Source organism: Mustelus asterias, chromosome 9, assembly GCF_964213995.1.
Source record: "Mustelus asterias chromosome 9, sMusAst1.hap1.1, whole genome shotgun sequence".
NCBI classification, from domain to species: Eukaryota; Metazoa; Chordata; class Chondrichthyes; order Carcharhiniformes; family Triakidae; genus Mustelus; species Mustelus asterias.
The window spans coordinates 80,966,251-80,984,292 of NC_135809.1; the positions used below are offsets into that span (position 1 = coordinate 80,966,251).

The window sequence follows — 18,042 nt, forward strand, 5'->3', positions numbered from 1 at the left end:
CATAACTAACTCTTTGCTTGCAATGAAGGAGATATCCTGCGACAATAGTAATGATGATGATAAGTGGCATTCACTGCCATGCACTGCAGTCCATCACATACAATCCTGATGTTTATCCACCTATGGAGCTTATTCAGACAGGCCCAGAGGCTGCTATTAAATATTAGAGCCACTCTCACAGCACTCTGTATGCATCGTATTAGTTCAAATAACCCTTTCTGCCCTGTGATCTGCCCTGCAGTCCAGCCTTATTAGGAAAACAAACAGCTGAAGAGAAACAGGTACAATGAAAGCCAATTGAAAAAACAATGTAAAGGAAAATAACTAACCTGAAGGAGAAGGTCAGTGGTCAGTCAGAGTGTTAGCATTTGGTGTCAAACAACACAAAGTATTTTTGGTACTCCAAAGAAGAGCAAAACTAAAGCCTGGATTTTCTGGCCTTTCCCGCATGCGGGTTCTTCCGGTCCCTCCTGCGGCAGGTTCCCCAGCGGCACGGCCAGTGAGCAGCACAAATTGTCTTCAATGGGATCTGAGGATCCCGCCAGCAACCCATGGTGAGCCGCCTCCACTGCTGGAAATCCTGCTGGGGGTGGGGTCAAATCACACGAGAGTCTCAACCTTTCCCTCAGTAATACTCATAGTGCACCCATTTACACTGGTAAACAGTGCTGAACTACTCTCTTGTGTGACCTACCTTACAATGTTTTATGGTTGAATTGTGCAAGAGGCACAGTGGTTAGCACTGCTGCCTCACAATGCCAGGGACCCGGGTTCGATTCCCGGCTTGGGTCACTGTCTGTGTGGAGTTTGTACCTTCTCCCCGAGTCTGCGTGGGTTTCCTCCGGGTGTTCCGGTTTCCCCCCCACGTCCAAAGATGTGTGGGTTAGGTGGATTGATCATGCTAAAATTGTCCCTTAATGTCAGGGAGACTAGATAGGGTAAATGCGTGGGGTTATGGGAAGAGGGCCTGGGTGAGATTGTGGTCGGTGTGGACTCGATGGGCTGAATGGCCTCCTTCTGCCCTGTAGGGTTTCTATGATTCTAAAACCATGTGTGAAAATGGATATATTCCACCTTTTAGTTGTTTTTTCAACAACGTGTTCTGGAACAAATCTTGTAAAATTTCAAACCATTGAAAAGAGTAATTATTATTACATGTTCAAGGGGTGAAATGGCCGGCTCCTGTTTCTGTGCTGCTTTATGATTATTGTTTCTGATTCTGGGTAGTTTTGAAATTTAGTGAAGTTGTCTGAAGAGGACTATTGAGAAATCTCTATTTGGGTCTGATTTTTCAGAAGTTCCGTGGAGCCCACATTTGGGTTCAGGTGCCCATTCAGTAACTTTGTTGTTTCGCTCAGCCACAGAAGATGCAACAAAATATTGATGATGCAGTTTGTTGTGATTGAAATTATTACTGCAAATTATACTCTGTGATATATAGGGTGAAGGAGGTGTGGGGGGAGATAGAGATGACTTTTCGCAGTTGAATTCAACTCACTTCTAGAGTAACACAGTGGCACAGTGGTTAGCATTGCTGCCTCACTGCGCCAGGGACCCGGGTTCAACTCCGGTTTTGGTTGACTGTCTCTGTGGAGTTTGGACATTCTCCCTGTATCTGCGTGGGTTTACTCCGGCTGCCCTGGTTTCCTCCCACAATCCAAAGGTTTGCAGGTTAAGTGGATTCGCCACGCTAAATCATAGAATCATAGAACCCTACAGTGCAGAAGAAAGCCATTTGGCCCATCGAGTCTGCACCAACCACAATCCCACCCAGGCCCTATCCCCACCCATTTACACTAGCTAGTCCCCCTGACACTAAGCGGCAATTTAGCATGGCCAATCCACCTAACCCACACTCCTTTGAACTGTGGGAGGAAACTGGAGCACCCGGAGGAAACCCACGCAGACACGTGGACTATGTGCGAACTCCACATAGACAGTGACCCAAGTCAGGAATCGAACCCAGGTTCCTGACGCTGTGAGGCTACAGTGCTAGCCACTTTGCCACCCAAATATGTGGAGTTACAGGGATAAGGAGGGAGGCAGGGCCTGGGTGGGATGTTCTTTTGAGAATCAGTGCAAACACGATGGGCCGAATGGCCGCTTTTTGCACTGTAGGGATTCTATGATTCCCAATACAAAATAATGATCCTAGGACATCTCGGTGAGGAGAGATAGTGAGGCTAACAAACAAAACAAGATACTGTGGGTGCTGGAAATCTGCAATAAAACCAGGAAATGCCGGCAGTAGCAGGTCTGGTAACATCAGTGGAGAGTGTGTTTCAGGTCAAGGATCTTTCTTCAGAGCTAAAGGAAGACAGAAGGGACTGAACAGAACTGAAGGAAGATGCCCCATACCTAAAACATTGTGTACAGTTTTACTCTCCGTACCTAAGGAAGGACATACTTGCGATAGAGGGAGTGCTTGGATTGTCCTATGAGGAGAGATTGAGCAGACTGGGCCTGTGTTCTCTGGACTTTAGAAGAATAGTCTCATTGAAGCATGCAGCTTTCTTACAGGACTCGATAGGATAGATGCAGGAAGAATGTTTTCTTGGCTGGTAGGTAAGTGCTAGAACTAGGGGGGCACAGTCTCAGAATAAGAGGTAAGCAATTTGGGACATGCATGAGGAGGAATTTCTTCAGTCAGAGAGTGTTGAACCTTTGGAATTTTCTACCCCAGAGGGCTGTGGAGGCTCAGACATTGAGTGTGTTTAAGACTGAGATCGATAGATCTCGAGACAGTTGACGCATTAAGGGATATGGGAGTTGAGGTAGATATGCCATGAACTAGTTAAATAACGGAGCAGGCTCGAGGGGCTGAATGGCCTACTCCTGCTCCTATGTTCCTATGTAAATATATTGATGCAATGAAAAGAGTGCAGGGGGAGGAAGAACAAAAAGGAAGATCTGTGATAGAGTGGGAGAGATTGACTGACAAAAGATTTCAGGGTACAAAGGGCAAAGGGATTGATAATAGTTGTAGCAAAGAAACAAATGATTTGTCTAAAGTGATCGTAAATAACAGAATAATCAATAGTTACATCCGATTAAAAGCAAAATACTGCAGTTACTGAAAAGCTGCAATAGATAGGAGGAAAATAATTTTTTGATTAGACACTTTACAGTCTCCTGGACTCCAGATTGAGTTCAACAATTTCATACCATTGACTCTTCCCTCTCCATTCTGATTTTTTCTGTGCTGGAGATATTGGCCGGAATTTTACCGCCACGTCTGCCCCGGAATCAGGCCGGGCGCGTCTCGCAGAACAGAGTTCTCCATTGGCCTCGGGTGGGATTTTACAAGGCTCGCCCGAGCGAGGTCATAAAATACCGGCAAGTGAGCGGATTCCAGCCATTCACACCAGTGGGATTCTCTGGTCCTGTTGCAGTGAACGGAGGTTTGGCTGAGCGTCAAATTCTCCATCCTGACTGGCAGCGGTGGCAGGGCGTGAATGGCCGGAGAATTTTGGTCAGTATCCTGGCTTCAAGTGGGTATTCTGTCCGACTGCCCCAATTTGCCTTAAGCCGAGGTGATTGGATACCAGCTGTGGCTCAGGGGTAGCACTTTCTTGAGTCAGAACCTTGTGGGTTCAAGACCCACTGGTGACCTGAACATAAAATCTGTGCTGATGCCTCACCCGGTACTGAGGAAGTGACGCATTGTTAGGGGTGTGTGTGACCCTGTCTACTTTGATTCCACTATTTTGAGCAAGGGCAGTCCCTGGTGGCCTGGCCTATATTTACCCTTTAATCAACATCACTTAACAAGAACGATGGTCTGGTGATGACCTTATTTGTGTTTGTGGGACCTTAGCTGTCATGTTTCTGCATCATTGCAAAAGTGGCTGCCCTCCAGAAAAGGTGTCTCATTGACTCTGAAGCATTTGGAGGTTGTGAAAGGCATAATATGTATGCAAGTCTCTTCCTTTCATTCCTCTCGGCTATTTTCTTGGCCTTTTGCCTAAGATCAAGCGTCAGATCAAGCCCAAGATGGGGTGCAAAGCCTCATCTTGTCAGTTTGGATCTTTTTTGACTCCCTTGTGGGGACCTTGAATTGGATTCAATTGGATTTTGATTTTGGTTTTTGGAGCAAGCAAGGAATGGATTTGGGTTTGCCTGATCCACTCTGAACTTTGTAACTTTAAGAATGAAGTAAAAAAAAATTTTTTTTAAAAAAAATAGTTTTCCAACTTTCTATTCCATTCGTGACTCGTAAGGGGATGCCTCCCAAGGCCCTTCTGCGACACACAATTTCTAGCCTTTTGCCAGTAGACGAATATCTCACTCTGGTGTCTGACTAAAGTGAACCCTGAATCGCCAGAGCATCCACTCGTGCGTTGAATGACGTAGGGCAATGTGCTCATATATCAATACACTGAAGCACCATCCTACCCACAAAGCTTTCAGAGTAATTAATCCTTGCTGTCTCATCCAATGGAAGAACAGTGGGGGGTTTCACTCCACGAGCTCATTCAGAAATGCCTTCTATTGCTATAAGAGGCAGCACATTTCAGTGGAGAACCAGTTCAGTTCTGGCAAAGCATTAAATCCTGCGCCTCTGCGTGAGAAGGCCCATTGTAGGCCCCAGATCAGCCTGGCATGGAAAATTATAAGCATTCACCACATTGTAAGGCTCTCTTGTATGAATGCTATAGCAACCACTGGAAACTGTGAAAAATCAGCAATAGGAGACAGTAGTTTGATAAAAAGCCTGTTGAGAAAATATGGCTCTAGTGCCAGGCCACGGTGACTACCTTCTTTGTGGGTTCAGTATAGCCACTGTGGTGGGGGCTGCATAAGCACATAAGCTGTGTAGGTGCTTTGTACGACTGTGGTTTTTACTTCCTTACACAGTGCCCACGGAGCGGCAGATGCCATTGTGAGACATGGGCACACATTTTAAATTTTTATCGCCACCAATTCTAAAGGCAGAAACCTCGGGGGAAAGGAATAGGTGGCTGAGCTGTTGTTCAGGAAGTGGTTTGCTTTCAGTGCTTATTATAACATAGTGTGTGAAGTTCACCTGCCAGTAAGTAAAGTTTCCACCTTGGCGCTGAGGGTGGCTTTGGGCTGGTGGTAATGAGGGGGAAAGGAGACAGCCCCATTGATGTAGTCAGTTAGAAGGGAGCTCATCCTGTCCCAGGGGAGAGATTCTTGATGGTTGACTTTGAAGCCAGCTAAAGCACGCGAAGGAATTTGGGGATGGTCCTCCACGGGATGGCTAGCTGTTTCTCACCTGTCACTCATTTGTCATGGGCTCCGACGGAGGAATCTGTGGGTGGTCCAATTCAGCAGCATTTGATACGGAGGTACGTCAGACCTTGAGGAAGAGGAGAAAATAAATCTGGAACAGAGCAGCAGTCTCAAAACAAAGCACATATCTCCAGCTCTTGAGTTCTCTCATAACAAGTAGAAATAAAATAATCAGCACACACACACAGGTCAATGTTGAATTTAAATTCGGAAGACCAATAAGTGTATAAAGCTCGAAATGTTAACGAGAGCCTTCCCTTGCTCTCTAGAAAAGTAACGGCTGGGAGCTCTAACAATTTACTAGACTTCGGTAAACATTTACGAGCTGCGTTCTTTACTCTTGGGATGATTTCAGTGATACTAAAATGTTACAGAACATTCTTGGAAGGAAATCGAGAATATTTATAGAAACTTGGGGAAGAATTGGTAAACGTCTTAAAACCTTCAGATCGATTCTAGTCATTCCATGTGGCATGCAGGGCATGATCCGGGATTCTCCCTCCACTGTATAACGCTGGTTGTGTAGGGAATGAGTTGGTGAAAATTTCCAGCTGTATGGATTGGACAGTGTAGAATGTTCACCCATGAGGAGCCGAAAGTGTGGAGTGGATTCGGGAGGCAGTCGGATCCAGGGTGGTTGAGGAATCATCTGGATTGGAGGGATTAGTGGAAGCACAAAAGAGCCAGAGGGACAAAGACTTTGGGAGGGTACGAGGGACTGGGGAAGTATACAGAGAACAGGGTGAAGGGTAAAGTCATGGAGGAATTTGAAAATTTAGAAGTGGATTTTAGATTGTTTCCTTTTATAGCGATTGGCAGTCTGAACTGAAAGATGTACAGGAATCTTAAAACTGATACTGGCCAATCTTCAATCCTCAATCAAGTTGGCCTCAACACGATATTATAATCTGGATGTAAGATAATAATATTTACAATGAACCCACAAGAAACTATTGCTGCTCCTTTTTAACTTCTTCCAAAACACTTTAGAATTACAAAGAACTCAGAACTGTTTCAGTCTGAAGGGCTTTTTTTGTCTCGCTGTCCTCTGAAACAGTTTGGAATTTGCTTTAATCTGTAGTGTCGCCTTCACTTGTCCTGTGGGAGATGGCTATGCAAGAAGTGTGAGGGAACCTAACTGATTTGACACCTTTCGCGATAGGATGTTGTCCAGCTGACAGGGAGCGTGACTTACATGTGAAGTGCTTGGGGGGGCTGCTGCTTCACCTCACGCTGTGGGGTTACAGTGACAGAAGGATTCCAGGCCCCTCTAACCTTACAAACTCCAGCTCTCACACCTCATACTGAAGACAGCTCTATTCCATGCGATCATATTTGTGCACTTCCCTCCCTAAGCCTCTTTGCCTCCACCTCTCCCTCCTTCTCTGACATGCACAACCGCTTTAAACATGATCCTACTATCTCCTCCCTCGCTCACTGGCAGATTTCTTTTTCTGAGAACAAACATGCGATCCTCCCTTTGGGGTGTTTTGCGAAGATAATGGTGCTCTGTAAATACAAGTTGTTGATCAGAGCGAAGGGATTATCGTTCATTTACAATCTGGGTTGCCTTGATTGATACCCTCCCCTGTCTTGTAGATATATTTCCAGCATTCTCATGCTGATTTAGATTAGGTGCAGAATGTTGGTCTTTGTCGATAATGCAAACGAATCTGCAGCCCCCCTTTTTACATCCTGCCCAATTATCTACACCATTGACTTCAATGGGAAATGTTTTAAAAATCAGATGAGGTCTATACAATGGACTGCTGTTTCACCATTGCCCATTATGTGCTACTAATCAATGTCCAATTTCACTGCTCTTGGTATTTAAATGGTGTGATTGCTGTGACCGAGACCGAGCGCGCCATTTGTATCTAGTGACCCAGGGAACAATTCCAAACTGGTGTGGCTTTCACTTCCACATCACCATTAAGACTGATCAGGAGAGATCCTGGATCCGATCTTTCCCTTGATGTCTTCCTTAAACCACACAGCCCGACGTGTCCAAAATCCACACGAATGCGCACATGCACACACTGCCCCTGTATAATCCGCACACACAAACACACACTGCCCCTGTATTAAATCCCACTCATCTGTCAGCTTGATCTTAACTCACCTACATTGCCTCCCAGCCTCACAATCTAAAATCCACTTCTATATCTTCAAATTCCTACATGGCTTTACCCTTCACCCTGTTCTCTGTATAATTCCCCAGTCCTTCGTACCCTCCTAAAGTCTTTGTCCCTCTGGCTCTTTTGTGCTTCCACTAATCCCTCCAATCCAGATGATTCCTCAACCACCCTGGATCTGACTGCCTCCCGAATCCACCCCACATGTGTTTTCATGCTCCTTTGAAATCTTTTCAAATCTTTTCATCTCTTGCATCAAGTTTTGCTCACTTCTTATTCCCTCCTTCCTCGGCTCCTCATCTGTTTTCATTTACTTGTTTGTGAGGTAGCTTGCCATACTTTGGGGTGGCACGGTGGCACAGTGGTTAGCACTGTTGCCAGGGACCTGGGTTCAATTCCGGCCTTGGGTGACTGTGTGGAGTTTGCACATTCTCCCCGTGTCTGTGGGTTCCCTCCGGGTGCTCCGGTTTCCTCCCACACTCCAAAGATGTGCGGGTTAGGTTGATTGACCATGCTAAACTGACCCTAGTGTCAGGGGATTGGCAGGATAAATATGTGAGGTTAGGGGAATATGGTCTGGGTGGAATTGTGGTTGGTGCAGAGTCGATGGGCCGAATGGCCTCCCCTGCACTGTAGGGATTCTATGATACTCTTTCCCTGGAACTCCTTTCCTAACAGCACTGTGGGTGTACCGGCTCCACAGGGACTTCAGCTCACCGCCACCTTCCTGAGGGCAATTAGGGACGGGCAATGAATGTTGGCCTAGCCAATGGCACCCACATCCTGAAAAATGAAGATAAAAATGTATAATGGGAATAGAAGCTGTTGTCCTTAATTAATGAAAAAGCACAATTTCTCTGTATCTGGGATTCTATTTTCAAAGCTGTTTTAGACATGCAAACATAGATGTGATGTCTGCCACAGTGTGAACTACAGAACACCAGAGTTTCCTTCCTCTGTCATGAATCAACTTACTCCTTGTCATCTGCCAGGGATTACTCCAGAGAGGGAGGTAGAGGGATTGGCAACGCTGGTCATCATTGTTGACTATGCCAAGAGCAAGCATGGGCAATGGAGGATGCCCTTTTTTTTTAGCGTATGCAGTAATCCCAAGCCGGGTAATAGCGACCTCTCTGAGCCCTTGCTGAATTTTGTCAGGATCAGTCTTCAATGCTGTGAGTCATTGATTGAAGTGCACCACAGCTGTAGCTCAGGTTCCTGCAAGACCCCACTTGTGCCAATTTGCTGCACAAAGGCCTTGGCCAGTGTGGAAAATGTTGAGGAATGCCCAATGTTGGTGTAGCCAGGTTGAAACCGCTCGTTTGTAATAACAAAAAAAGGAGAACTTGCATTTTTATCGCGCCTTTCACTACCTCAGGACACCCAAAGCTCTTGTGCCCAATCAAATACTTTTGAAATGTTGTCATCTAGCAAACAGTTTACACAGCAAGCTCCCACAATTAGCAAATGGAACAATGATAATTTGTTTTTGTGGCGTTGATTGAGAGGTAATTGTTACCCCAGACAGCATCCCCTGCCCTGCTTTGAAATGCTTCCCAGGGATTTTATTTTGTTCATTTGTAGGACATGGGGCGTCGTTGGCTGGTCAGCATTTATTGCCCATCCCTAGTTGCCCTTGGAGGATAGTTGAGAGTCAACCACATTGCTATGGCTCTGGAGTCACATGTAGGCCAGACCAGATACGGAGGGCAGATTTCCTTCCCTAAAGGACATTAGTGAACCAGATGGGATTTTCCGACAATGGTTTCATGGTCATCAGTAGATTCTTAATTCCAGGTATTTTTGTTGAATTCAAATTCTACCATCTGCTGTGGCGGGATTCGAACCTGGGTCCCCAGAACATTATGAAAACAGAAAATGTTGCAAAATCTCAGCGGGTCTGACATCATCTGTGGAGAAAGAATAGAGCCAATGTTTCAAGTCTGGATGATCCTGCGTCAGACCTAAGAGCAAAGCGAAGAGATTTACATTATGAGGGTGGTGGTGGTGGGGGGGGGGGGGGGGGGGCTGCTGTAATTGGACAAAAGGAATGTAAATGAGGATGAAGAAGGCTGAGAAAAGTACTACAAGTGACCGTTAAGTGATCAGAATGTGTGAATGGCAGAACAGAGGTACAGATGGTTAAGGCAGTTGCCCTAAAGCGGGGCGGGGGGGCGGGGGGGGGGGGGGGGTGATATAAATTGATGAATAAGATGAAAAGAAGAAACAAATGGAAATACAATAAATAGAAATGGGGTGAAGGTAGAGGAGAGAGTTCATCCTTTGAAGTTGTTGAACTCAATGTTCAGTCCAGAAGGCTGTAAAATGCCCAATCGGAAGATGAGATGCTGTTCCTCCAGTTTGCGTTGGGGTTCGCTAGAACTTTGCAAAAGGCCAAGGGCGGACATGTGGACAGGAGAGCAGGGTGATGTGTTGAAGTGGCAAGTGACAGGGAGGACTGGGTCCTGCTTGCGGGCACACTGAAGGTGTTCAGCAAAGTGGTCACCCAGTCTACGTTTTGTCTCTCCGATGTAGAGTGGACTGCATTGGGATTGCAATAGACCAGATTGAAGGAGGTGCATGTGAAGCGCTGCTTCACCTGAAAGGAGTGTTCAGGACCTGGAACGATGAGCAGGGAGGAAGTAAAGGGACAGGTGTTGCACGATTGCCTGGGAAGGTGCCGTGGGCAGGGGTTGAGGTGTTTGGTGTGATGGAGAAGTGGACCAGGGTGTCCCGGAAAGAGCGGTCCCTGCGGAATGCTGATAGGACGAATGAGGAGAAGATGTGTTCAGTGGTAGCATCATGCTGGAGTTGGTGGAAATGGCAGAGGATGGTCCTTTGAATGCGGAGACTGGTGGGGTGAAAAGTGAGGACAAGGGGACCTCATCCTTGTTCTGGGAGGGAGGGAGTGAGTGAGAACAGTGGCCTGGGGGATGGTTTGGACACAATGGGTCCAACCACAATGGGTGGAAAACAACAATTGAGGAAGAAGGAAGACATATTGGCAGTGTTATTATGGAAAGTGGCATCATCAGAACAGATGTGACGGAGGCGAAGGAACTGAGAGAATCGGATGGAGTCCTGCAGGATGTGGGGTGTGAAGAGCTGTAGACAGAGAAGTCCTTTCTCAGCCTTCTTCATCCTCATTTACATTCCCTTTGTCCAATTACAGATTGCCCCCTCATAGTATAAATCTCTTCTGATTTTCTTTGCGTTTAGCTCTGACAAAGGGTCAACCAGACTCAAAACATTGGCTCTATTCTCTCTCCACAGATGCTGCCAGACCTGCTGAGATTTTCCAGCATTTTCTATTTACATTTCAGATACCAGCAACCGCAGTATTTTGCTTTTATCCCCAGACCATTAGCTGAGTTTCAGGATTAATGACCCAGCGATAATACCATCAAGCCATTGCCTCCTCCCAATCATTTTCACCTGAGAGGGCAGTGAGGTCAGGATTTGGTTAATCATTTCATCAGAAAATATCTCAGATAGTGTCACACTCCTTCAGTACTGCATTGAAAGGTCAGCTCCAGTTTTTGTGCTCATGTCCTGAGATTTAATTTGACCCCATTTAATGCTCTCTCCCCTTCTCATAAAACCCCCAAACCTGCCCACCTTAACCACGCAACGACTTTATGCTGGGACGGGCAAGGCCTCAGATGGGAAATCCACCCTTGCCCCAACTGAGGCCTTTAGGTCACCAATTAATCGCCATTAAGGGCCATTTCCTGCCCAGCCTCAATCCTTACGGGCTGGCGGTAGGATTGAGGCTATGTGGAGGAAACCGGAAATAAAGAAGCTTCAATCTTGAACGGGAAAGGTGAGGGGAGGGCGCCTATATCAGGAGCGGGATTCTCCGATCTCGTCCGCACCCGCCCCCGCTGCCAGCAGGAATGGAGAATTTAGCTTTCAGCCAAAACTCCATTCGCAGCAGTGGCTCCGTAGAATCCCAGACGCGGACGAGGTCGGGGGTTTTCGACACAGAGGTCCCTTTCTGACTGGGGAGCCCTCCCCTTAAGGCCTGATGACCTCCGGGACCACCCCCCCAACTCCCCAAGCCTATACCACGAGACCCCAATCGCTGTCTTCACAATGCCCAGCCCCTTCCCACCCTGGACCCCTTACACTTACCCGTGTCTCCAGTTCTCCAGACTTAGCGTCAGACAGCTCCATGCAGTTCCTCTTCTGGCCACTGCAAATTGGCTGGCAGCTCTCCAAGGTAGGATACCCTCCCGAGCGGAGAGCAGTCAACGTTCCATAGAACCATAGAAAATTACAGCTCAGAAACAGGCCTTTTGGCCCTTCTTGTCTGTGCCGAACCATTTTATGCCTAGTCCCACTGACCTGCACTTGGACCGTATCCCTCCACACCCCTCTCATCCATGAACCCGTCCAAGTTTTTCTTAAATGTTAAAAGTGACCCCGCATTTACCACTTTATCTGGCAGCTCATTCCACACTCCCACCACTCTCTGCGTGAAGAAGCCCCCCCTAATATTCCCTTTAAACTTTTCTCCTTTCACCCTTAACCCATGCCCTCTGGTTTTTTTCTCCCCTAGCCTCAGCGGAAAAAGCCTGCTTGCATTCACTCTATCTATACCCATCAAAATCTTATACACCTCTATCAAATCTCCCCTCAATCTTCTACGCTCCAGGGAATAAAGTCCCAACCTATTCAATCTCTCTCTGTAACTCAGCTTCTCAAGTCCCGGCAACATCCTTGTGAACCTTCTCTGCACTCTTTCAATCTTATTTACATCCTTCCTGTAACTAGGTGACCAAAACTGTACACAATTCATTAGAGTATAAAATGGCAGCAGGGCAGTCAGAGCCAGCGTCCCCCTGCCATCCTAAAAATTTAGGCCCATGATTTCTGACAGTGCTACCAACTGATACCACGGCTGACACCATACCACAAAAAGAGTCTACTTTGTAACAGGCCTAAACTATCCTGATGTTAGCGAGATGTTTCCTGCCGCCTCACAGTGCCAGGGACCCAGGTTCGATTCCCGGCTTGGGTCACTGTCCATGTGGAGTTTGCACGTTCTCCCCGTGTCTGCGTGGGTTTCCTCCGGGTGCTCCGGTTTCCTCCCACAGTTCAAAGATGCGCGGATTAGGTGGATTGGCCATGCTAAATTGACCCTTAGTGTTCGGGGGACTAGCTAGGGTAAATGCATGGGATTATGGGAATAGGGCCTGGGTGAGATTGTGGTCAGTGCAGACTCGATGGGTCGAATGGTCTCCTTCTGCACTGTAGGATTCTATGTTGTGGGAGCCATTTAGATATTAGCAAAACATCAGCAAAAGGATGCAGCCTATTTCAAACCTCTTTCAGACAGTATCACCTGTTGCTCTGGTTTAGTTAGCCTGCTTTTAGAAAGTGCCCTATTAAAAGGGAAGGTAGAACATTGGTGCCGTGCACACTTGCCCCCTTCCTGACTGACCTTTCTCTCTTTCTCGTCCTGCCTCTCAGGGAGACACTCCCAAAAACAAAGCAGAGAAGGCCATGGACATGGAGCTGGCAGCATACCTGGAGAACCGACAGCACTACCAGATGATTCAGCGAGAGGACCAGGAGACGGCTGTGTAACACCAGCGAGGAGCTGACGGCAAGGCCCCCCCCCCCCCCCCACTCCATCTCGCCTTCCTCCCCGCAAAGACTGTGCATGCCCCCTGCCATTTGTGAGAACATGGTTCGTTGGTGACTCGACCACTGGCCGGCCTGTGTGCGTGTGTGTGTGTGTGTGTGCGTGCGCGCGTGTGTATTTTTTTATTGACCCTCCCCCCGCACCTCCCTCCCCCCACAACTGACAACTGACTAAAGCCACGAGCTGAAGCAACCAAGATGCCAAAACCAAAAATGGCAACAAGATAGTTACTGCTACCAAGCAACGGTTGAGTGGTAACAATCTGCCAAGGTGAGCCTCATGGATGGATGGATAAATAAGGTCAATGGTGTTTGACAAAGTTGGCTACATGCGGTGATGTCTCGAGTTAACTTTATGCTGTTTAAACTGCACGCTACATAGTGGCACCACGTATTTCCATACCTGGGATATGCCTACTGCTGTCCTTGCTGCTGAGATGGTAGCGATTCGAGAGGTCGTATGAAAGGATCCAAGGTGAACACTCACTACTTTGTAAAGGGCCGGTGTATTATAGTGGAGGCTGAAAATATTAATATGATCTAATCTATTTTGCAGCCGTATTTTTTAAAAGAAAATTATGTGGAAAAGTATACTTTTTTTGTGTGCACATTGGAATGTTTAATTGTGATGCTGTTAAATGTGATTTCAAATGATATCTGCTACTAACTCACTGGAGTTTAAAGGGCAGTCCGTTTAGCTTTTGTAATGTTTACAGTGTAGTGAGGGGCGGGGGGGGGGGGAGGTGGTGGTTGGTGTTTGCAGTCAACATCCATTCATAACCACCAGAGGATGGTGGGGGATGGGGGTGGGGTCCACAAAGCCAGAGGAGGCTGAGAAAGTGAAACCGGAAGCTGTGTGGCAGTTGCGGATCAAGTGGCTGGGTTTCCCTGATGTCCGGGGCCCAAATTCACCGGCAATTTGACTTACTGGTGAGAGATGGAGACAGATGAATCCGTACCCCTATTGCAGACATTTCATATCTACCCTTCTTACCGTTGATAATTTTTTTTAAACATACCACTGGTGTTACTGTTTACTTTTACCTGGGCATTTCCGAAAAAGACTGCAGATCTGTATAGCTGCAGATCAAAATTATCAGACGTTCGCTGTCTCCGTACTGCATTTTTCTGTGTAAGTTGTCTAATTGAGAGAGGTCTGTGCAAGATGTTTTTAAGATGATGACGGTTGTTTTTTTAAAAAATCCTATTCCGAGTCAATGAGCAGAAATGCAAATTTAGAACATTCCACAAGTTGGCAACAGGGAGGCCTTCACCATGATTATGTCCGAAGGAGTGTTTGTTTGAGAGTTACTCTCTGCTTCCGTGCCGGCTCAGTTGATCACAGTGCATCGACTTGTGCAGTACTGAGTCCCAGCAACCGGGCAGGTCCTCGGTTCTGTTGTTCTGTGCCGTTACCTGATCATTTAATGTGCCACAGTTAACCTCAAAGCCCCAAACGGGGGCGGGGGGGTTGGGGGGGGGGGGGGGTGGGTGGGCGTTGGGGGGGGGGGGGGGGGGGGGCGGGGAGAGAGGAATCAACCAGTCTTTCAATAAAGGCAAAATACTGCAGATGCTGGAAATCTGAAATAAAAGCAGAAAATGCTGGAAATACTCAGCAGGTCTGGCTGGCAGCCTGTGCGGACAGAGAAAGAGAGTTAATGGGCATGTTTCCACCGTCGGGAGGTGGTGCGTTGTTTGCTTGCGGCGGGATTCTCTGGTTCCGCCGCTGTCAATGGGAATTCCCTTTGATGTCACCCCACACTGGCGGGATACCCACAGGCAGGGGTGCACTGCCGGCGGGACCGGAGAACCCTGCCAGCCTGAATGGCCGGAAAATTTCGGCCAACATGATTCTTCTGCAGAACCAGTCTTTCAATTTCTGACCTTTCAGGGAACTGTAACCAGTGCCCCTTCCCTAGTAACCATATTAAGACGGGCAATCTATTTGGACTTCAAAGGCAGAATTTGGCCAGATTGGTGGAATGTTTTTTTTTGCAGATTCTCATGCCGATACACCGGCCTCTGTACATTGTGGCTGCTGCTAAAGCCATTTCTGTCCTCTTCCATTCTGAAAGAGGTCATATGGAATGTTGTGGCAAAGCAATTTTTGGTGTGACCTTTTTAAAATCCTGATGGGGCCATTAACCTTTTTTAAGACGCTGAACATTTTAAGGTGTAATTTGATTTGAAAGGCCCCTGTGGGCTCCAACCTATCAGAAAGCAATCACAGCACCGAGGTTGAGTAGTCAGATGATGATCACTTTGATATTAAAATGCGACTGTTCATTGCCACCACTCACAGGTAGATTACTTGTTCATTACCCAGCCATGGAGACCATCAGTCTCAGTTTCCAAAAGGTTTCCTTAGCCTGACAGTGTGGTAGATCAGAAAGAGAAGAGGCTATTTAAGAATCTGATTTATTTAAAGGGTGCACAGCCTATTACACTGGTACTGTATGGTTGCACTGTATATATTATGTATAAGAAAGGCCTTAATCCAACAGTGCAGAACTTCTGAAGATTCTGGTGATTGGTTTAGATTTAAATATATATATATATATGTATAAAATATATATATAATATGACTTGACATCAACTGAACATCCAGGCAATACTGCTGTAGGAGAAAGGACATTACTATTGTTTTGAATTATTGAAGGAAAGGAGCCCAGGCTTAGTGGGGGAAATCATTTAAACTTTTACTTCAACGCCCAGGAAAGTTGTGTGGGTGATATGACGGGTGGAAGAACCAATATGGCCGGCTTCCCACTATTGCCAAAAGGATGAAATCACCCCCAGTGTTGATACTCAGTATGAGAAAGGATCGAGTAACAAAATGAAAAGGTTTACAGACTCTCTGACCTTGCCTGGAAAAGGAGCACACAGCCAGCAGCAAGGGAAGAACTGGACTCTGCCACACCGTCCTCGAAACTGTCACCCTGGACTGCGGGCACCAGGAGGGAAGTGAGTGGAATCGAGATGGGCTGCTCCATTCTCTGCCACTGGCTGTGTGAACAGGTTCTTCTGTCCAGTTGTAAATTTTCCAGGATAATACAGTTATTGTAATTTTCCAGTGAGATCCTCTTGATGTGTCTTTGTGACCTTTCTGTGTGTGTAATTACTTAAAAATATATGGACCCCTTTTTGTAGATTGACATATCTTCGACCATTGGCAGTTGTTTTTATATTTGCATTTTGTGTGCGTGTATGTTTTGGAAACAAATGCCTTGATTTGCCTCGTGTCAAATGAGTTGGATGCAGCTGCGTTGTTCCTCCTTGAAACTGTGAACCAAGTCCCAGAGTGTTCCTCACGATGAAACTCTCCAGTCAGTGGGCCACTAACACTGCCTGTTCTTTTCACCAGGGCCGATATTGTACGTGAAGAGGTTGCTTCAGGTGGACAAATCTCCACGCTTTCCACTACCCTCCAGCCAAAGTGGGACTGGCAGTGGAAAGTAGAAGACGGGGTGGGGGGGTGTTATATGTGGAGTTTATTGCAATGGTATTGGAGCATTGCTCCCATTTTGATAATGATAGCCTGCTAATTACATCACTGGAGGATACTGTCAAATGAACAATTGCCCTGTTTGTATTGAATTCCAGTTTCCTGCCCTAATACCCAGAAGAAATGACCATTAAAGTCTGGTACCATTTGGTCCAGTTCTGAACTGGTAGCCCTGTGACAGGTGCCATTGAAACTGGTGATATTGACAGTGGCACTGGCAGTCCTGTGTGGGAAATGTCAGTAAAACTGGTGATATTACCAGCAGGGCTGATCCAACCTGATTGTTTTACCGGTTTATCCGGTGGTATTTTGGGCTCTAACCATGAAGAGCTTTTTTGCTGGTCCAATTAATTCAAAATGGGAGTGGCTGACAAAGGAATTAGACACAAGCACGTCATTACCATGAGATTGCACAGCTCATGATGAAATGAATCCATTTAGTGTGTTTGAAATGGAACTGAAAAGCCACAATTGTGGACATCGCAAAGAATGTCTCCATTTTGTTTTTTGCTTTAGCAGTGTGTTTTTGGCTGCTTTTAAATGTTATCTTTGGCTTTTAAACTCAGACATGCTGTCTTTTCCTCCCCAGTATCTCCATCCATTTATTCTGTCCCAGCCCCATCATGAGATGCGTTGACAGAGATTTTCACAATTTTCAGTCCATTGACATTGTGCAGTTTCCTATCCCGTCAGATATATAATGGCACAAGCAAAAGAGGTGCCCATTCCCAGAGATTTGAACAGCTGGAAAATGGGGATCCAGTCAAAACAGCTGGGGCTGAGGAGCAAGGCGGGTCTGTGCATTGGGTGATATCCCTGGGATCCATCACATTCAGCCTATATTAAAATGGCACGGTGGTTAGCATTGCTGCCTCACGGTGCCAAGGACCCAGGTTTGATTCCCAGCTTGGGTCACTGTCTGTGTGGAGTTTGTATATTCTCCCCGTGTCTGCGTGGGTTTCCTCCGGGTGCTCCGATTTCCTCCCATAGTCCAAAGATGTGCGGGTTAGGTTGATTGGCCATGCTAAATTGCCACTTGGTGTCAGCAGGATTAGCAGGGTAAATGCATGGGGTTACGGCAATAGAGGCTGGGTGGGATTGTGGTCGGTGTAGACTCAATGGGCCGAATGGCCTCCTTCTGCACTGTAGGGATTCTATGAAATCTCTTCTGCTGTATTCCCGAGTTAATATCCATCCAGTGCAGACCTTCAGCACAAAGCTGTTCCTTATCCACAGCACAAATCAGGAATCTTACTCAAATAAGGCCATGGGATGGTTGTTATGGGAATTGGGTGGGGGGCAGATGGAGTCTGATCCAAGCATAAGAGAGGTGAGCAATTGTGACCTGGAGCTGAAGCACATTTCGGGGGTGGGGGGGCTGGGGAGGGCGGGGGGAGAATGGCAAGGGGCTTCTTTTAGCATGGCCTGCTGCTATAACTGTGGGGAAGTGGGGGAGGTGCTGATGCCTGATGCCCCATTCCCCAGCATTGCTTCCTG

General features: G+C 46.8%; 1 protein-coding gene across 2 annotated transcripts in view; it reads left to right on the top strand.

Moving 5' to 3' along the window:
* Window positions 1-13,694, top strand: part of dgkza (diacylglycerol kinase, zeta a) — a 515,809-nt gene extending 502,115 nt beyond the window's left edge. For both annotated transcript variants that reach the window (XM_078220418.1, XM_078220419.1), the window contains one exon: window positions 12,867-13,694. In XM_078220418.1, coding sequence (XP_078076544.1) covers window positions 12,867-12,983 — 117 coding nt within the window. In that variant the 3' untranslated portion in view covers window positions 12,984-13,694. The remainder of the gene's footprint in view (window positions 1-12,866) is intronic.
* The last annotated feature ends 4,348 nt before the right edge of the window (window positions 13,695-18,042 follow it).